Raw genomic sequence first — 6,000 nt, 5'->3', positions numbered from 1 at the left:
TTTTGCTCTCTAGTTAGGCTACTACTGTAGAAAGTTGATTCACCATCAGTTTGTTACTCCAGTAACTTTTTAGAGAAGATTGGGGTCCAGCTATGGAGTTGTTCTTATTCGTCGTGATCCGATAATAAATTCATGCCGCTTAATGCTTGAGATCTTGGCAAAGTTCTTTAAATATCGCTCGTCGAGTAGGCTATTCTCTGGCTACTACGTGCTTTACGAACAGTGGTGATGTGCTCTGAAAAGCCAAACTTTCTCACCCAGCCCGTTGTGAAGAGCGTTTTCATGTACAGAAACGGCGACCCTTTCTATGAGGCTCGTCGGATAGTGATCAATCAAAAGAGGGTGTGCAATTTCGAGACTTTGCTGCGAGACATTACCAGCGGGGTGCGACCCCCGTTTGGAGCTGTCAGGACCATCTACACACCCAGAGCAGGTCACAAAGTGGACTGTATGGATCAACTACAGAGCGGCGAGCAGTATGTTGCTGCTGGGAGAGAGAAATTCAAGAAAATAGAGTAAGTATTGTGGCAGGTTACACATCTTTCATTGTTATTTGTTGGTAACAGTGGTGGAAAAAATAATCACATGTTTTGCCATGTACAAACAGGCTACTCTGTTACAAGTAAAAGCCCGGAATTCAATTAGGCTATTTGAGTAAAAGTACAAAACTATTGGTATCAAAAGGTAGGCTACTTGAAGTACCAAAAGTAAAAGTAGGCCTACTCATTATAAGCCTAAGTTTTCTGTTAATGTCACAGCTGAGCATGGCTGAGTTCAACTTGATGAACTCTAATAACAGCTAGATTGATTAAGTGAATCAAAGCAAGGCATATAGCTGTGTGTGTGTGTGTGTGTGTGTGTGTGTGTGTGTGTGTGTGTGTGTGTGTGTGTGTGTGTGTGTGTGTGTGTGTGTGTGTGTGTGTGTGTGTGTGTGTGAGTGTCGTGAGATCAGATCAAGTAAATACATCTTCTGTCCTACTCTTTTCATAATTGTATGGGTTAATCTTGGTTTTAAATCTGACTGCTAGCTGTTGCACTTTGTGTTTGCAGTTACCTACAGATTGGCTCCAGAAAGAAGAGGATGATGCAGACTCTTCCATTACAGGTAAGATCCTACATCATAAAATATTATCCATCACTCAGTTATCAGTCAGTCAGTCAGCCAGTCAGCCTGCCTGCCTGCCTGCCTGCCTGCCTGCCTGCCTAATATCTCACTTTGCCATAGGAGGATTCCTTTTTGGAGGAATGAGGGGTTTGAATCCACTCAATCATTATTAGGTTATACATTTCCAATACTCCAAATACATCATCTTCCTTTCTTTCTTTCTTTCTTTCTTTCTTTCTTTCTTTCTTTCTTTTTGAGCGGTGGTCACAACGCTCCTATACGTGGCGGTGTGTGTGGGTATGTATGTATGTATGTCTGTCTGTATGCGTGTCTGTAGCCTGCAGAACCTTTTATGACCACACATGTTAAGGGAGGGGCGCTGTTGTTCAGGATAGGCCAGGCACACTCACACACAAACGTTCAGGGCAGGCCAGGTGCACACACACACACACACACACACACACACACACACACACACACACACACACACACACACACACACACACACACACACTCTCTCTCTCTTTCTATTGGTGAGCAAGTGTGGCTCTCTCACTCACTCACTCACTCACTCACTCAATTCAATTCAAAAAATTAATTTAATTGAATTCAAACACACACACACACACACACACACACACACACACACACACACACACACACACACACACACACACACACACACACACACACACACACACACACACACACACAGGGGGCACACACACACACACACACACACACACACACACACACACACACACGGGGGAAGGGTGCCCACCCCCCCCCACCCCCCCACCCCCCCCCAAAAAAAAAACACACACAGGGGGCACACGCACGCACACACTCACTCACTCAGACAGACACACACTCCACGACCACCGCTCAGTTCACACGGGTGGGTGTGATTTTTTACTTTGTGGAAGACAGATATTTAGTAGCCACTTGCAGCGTTTACTCTAACAAACTTTATGACTCTATTTCATGAAAAGGTCCAAATAGGCACATGCAGACACAAGTAGGCCCACTAGTAGCCCCCCCTCCCTCCCCCCCCCCCCCCACAAAAAAGAGTCGCCATCAAAAAAGTAAAGATTTCTACTGCATTCTATGAACATTGTTTATTTCCCATCCCACTAAACTTTACGCATGTGTTTTGTCCCTAGGGAACATTCAAGAACTTCTGAACAATGTCAGTTGTTTCATTATCATTCCCTACAATGAAAAATTTCACAGCGCTGTGGCTTTCTTTCCTCTTGAGAAGGCTGTGTTGAGTCGGTGTAGATGCCAACTCTGACATTCTCTTGGCCCTGACTTTTATTGATGGTAATTGAGAAAGCTAACCTGACAGTCAACTTCGGTCATGGTGACGTTTAATGAAATTAACTCATAAATAAATAGCACTGATCCCTTCACACTGGGTGTGATTTTTTAGAGTCAGGGTTATTTTATTTACATCAGGTCGCACTTGTCAAAGCCAAGGCCCTACATTTTTTTTCTGTCAGCCGGAAACAGACGGCACCGAACGCAGTACTTGCGGGCTCTGGTGGCGCAATAAGTTAGGAAGCCTATACTATGGCCAGACCACTGGGGGATATTTTGGGTGAAAACTAAGGCTATGCAATATTAGGAAAACCTGTATTCTATAACATTGTTGAATACCTCGATATCGATATATGCACAAAGGAAATTAACATCTTATCCTGTGTTTCTTAAACTTACTCACGATATTAGTAAAAACAATTGCATTATATAGTTTTTAATGTTTTTCTGCTTTAGGTCTACTGCCTGTCTAACCCAGATAATGAATAGCATAGCCATGCATGCACACTGCACAGTACACATAGAATAAAGAAATTAAATGCCTTATTTCCATTTTCCAACAATGGTTTTATTGAAATAACCACACCTGGTTACAGATGAACAGCTTTTCTGCATGTGCTACGTGCATGCATAGTGTGTCTGTTAATTAATTTGACACATACACTAATACCTAATTTCAAGACGTCTTTGTCGATATGTATACCTTGCATGTTGATACCTCGATATCGATACATTTTCAATATATTGCCCAGCCTTAGTGGAAACTGGAAACCCAGTTGCATTTGAGTGCTCCTGCGCTGACCCCTGACAGAAAAAAAGGCTTGGCCTCTCCAATTTTAGTAGTATAAGTAAGATGTGGCATCTTGCAGACATCATGCTATGCAGATGTTTGCCATGCAGACATTTTGGGGGTACAGAAAAGATTACAGAAAAAGTCCATTGAATTAACTGCTAAAATCTGACAATTTCTTTAATGAGAATGAGATTATATGAGCTCGCTTAACATTTGTTTAAAATGTTGTGTACTACTGATTTAGAAGGCATTTGTAGAATCGGCCTCAGGTCTTAATGGGTTAAAGCAGATTAGGGGAGCTTTTACAATATTGTACACCACTTATTTGACTGCCAGACTGGAACACCCCCAACACACACACACACACACACACACCACATGGACACACACGCGTGGACACTCACACAGACACTGTGACTAGTGGTTTGAAAAAGATCATTTAAGCGAGGTGTTGTGGTGGACGCTAGGTGGAGGTATCTCACCTCAGAATGGACACTGGTTGGGTGGTATGGGAGGAGATACGAGGTTACTAGAGGGAGGGGTGAACCTGCCTGTGTAACTTGAATTGTTTGGAAGTAAAGATCAGAGACTCTCATACTCCGTCTGCTCGTCTCATTTTACTCACTTCCACAGTGGTGACCTTGACGTTTAGTTTAAGAACATGAACGGCGAGAACGTTGCTCCTGTCGTTGCTCCTGCAGTGTATGCGGCGACAATCAAGTTGCCTGAGTTTTGGCAACATGATCCTGCCCCGTGGTTTCAACATATTGAAGCACAGTTTCACCTCCGCGGAATCACGGTGGATGACACCAAGTATTACCATGTCGTCGCCGCGTTGGATTCCTCAACCACCCGCCGCGTCATGGGTTTCCTGAGGGAGCCGCCAGCAGACGGAAAATACAACGCTCTGAAAGAGCAGCTGCTGCGTCTGTTCCAGCTATCCGATGAGGAGCGCGCAGATCGCCTGCTGTCACTCAACGGATTGGGAGACAGTAAACCTACTGAACTAATGGAGAACATGCTGGCACTTTTGGGTTCAGGTGACACTACGTTTCTCTTTATACAACTGTTCCTGCGGCAACTCCCGACTCCAGTGCGCACGGCTCTGGCCATCTCTCCTCTCGTGCGCACCAAGGATTTTCGTGGATTAGCGGAGGAAGCGGACAGGATACTGCTGGCCTCTCGCCAGTACGTTGCGGCTGCTGTCTCGGATCCAGCGGTGGCTGCTGTGTCGGAGCGCAGGGAACAGACGCGGAGGGATGATGACAGCGGACTGTGTTATTATCATCGCCGTTTTGGCACCAAGGCGAAGCGCTGTGTTCCACCATGCTGTTTTGGTAACCAGGGAAACGCCAGAGCCGGCGCTCGTTAGCGGCTATGAGCGCTGGCGTTATCAATGAGCTGTTGTTTATTGAGGACACGTTTTCGGGTCGGCGCCTGCTGGTGGATTCGGGCGCGCAGAGGAGTATCCTGCCTGCATCTGCCGCGGACACGTTGGGAAACGCACATGGACCACCGCTGGATGCGGCTAATGGGACTGCCATCCGTACGTTTTGTACTAGGGTTGTGACTGTGTGTTTCAATGGGCATCAGTTTAGCTGGGACTTTATTGTTGCTTCTGTGTCCGTGCCAATACTGGGGGCTGATTTTTTGTGTGCTCATAGACTGTTAGTTGACGTTGCAAACCGGCGGCTCATTGACTCTGTGTCATTTGGCACATACCCGTGCACACTGGGGGGGCCCGGGCCGCCTGCCCTGGCCAATATGCTCGCCACAGGGGATTTGTACCAGCGCCTACTTGCCGAGTTCCCGGCTCTGACAGTCCCCACCTTCTCTGCCGCTGTCGCCAAGCATGGCGTGGAACATTATATCCCCACTGTGGGGCCACCAGTTTTCGCACGATCGCGCCGCTTGGACGCTGCTAAGCTGGCAATAGCCAGGGAGGAGTTCGCCACAATGGAGCGGCTCGGCATTGTGCGCCGATCCAAAAGTCCCTGGGCATCTCCTCTCCACATGGTCCCCAAGGCGGATGGGAAGTGGCGCCCGTGTGGCGACTTCCGTCGACTAAATAACATCACTACACCTGACCGGTACCCGGTTCCGCATATCCAGGATTTCTCCGTCCACCTGTCGGGGGCCACCATCTTCTCTAAGATAGATTTGGTGCGGGGTTACCACCAGGTGCCGGTCCACCCGCCCGATGTGCCCAAGACTGCTGTCATCACCCCGTTTGGACTGTTTGAGTTCTTGCGGATGCCATTTGGTCTTAAAGGTGCAGCGCAGACTTTCCAGCGGCTTATGGACTCTGTGCTGCGTGGCATGTCATTCTTGTTCGTTTATCTCGATGACATCCTAGTGGCCAGCACATCTGCAGTAGAGCATCGGGGACATCTACGACAGCTGTTCCAGCGGCTCAACGAGCATGGGCTTATTGTGAACCCGGCCAAATGTCAGTTTGGCCTGCCGGCCATTGATTTCTTAGGCCACCATGTCTCTCCTCAGGGGGCTGTTCCTCTACCCGCCAAGGTGGAGGCGATTGCTGATTTCCCCCACCCCCCCACCATCAAGCCTCTCCAGGAGTTCCTGGGCATGATTAATTTCTATAATCGGTTCATACCCCATGCGGCTCATTTGATGAGCCCCCTGTACGAGGCGCTAAAGGGGAAGAAAGACAACGACGGCGTGGACTGGTCCCCGGAGCGGATCAAGGCTTTCGAGGACTCCAAGGCTGCTCTGGCCAGCGCCGCTATGCTGGCGCACCCGTCTCCTGCTGCTCCCATAG

General features: G+C 47.9%; 1 protein-coding gene across 1 annotated transcript in view; it reads left to right on the top strand.

Moving 5' to 3' along the window:
• Positions 1-228: 228 nt before the first annotated feature.
• Positions 229-6,000, top strand: part of LOC308298647 (doublecortin domain-containing protein 2-like) — a gene marked incomplete at both ends in the record, with an annotated part of 41,670 nt that continues 35,898 nt past the window's right edge. Inside the window, 2 exons of the mRNA XM_080742290.1 lie at positions 229-515; positions 1,051-1,105. Coding sequence (XP_080598416.1) covers positions 229-515; positions 1,051-1,105 — 342 coding nt within the window. The remainder of the gene's footprint in view (positions 516-1,050; positions 1,106-6,000) is intronic.

This window comes from Nannobrachium achirus (genome assembly GCF_963921795.1).
Source record: "Nannobrachium achirus genome assembly, chromosome: 2".
In the NCBI taxonomy this organism is placed as follows: domain Eukaryota; kingdom Metazoa; phylum Chordata; class Actinopteri; order Myctophiformes; family Myctophidae; genus Nannobrachium; species Nannobrachium achirus.
The sequence above is the reverse complement of the archived record's forward strand: the minus strand, read 5'-3'. Positions and strand labels throughout refer to the sequence as shown.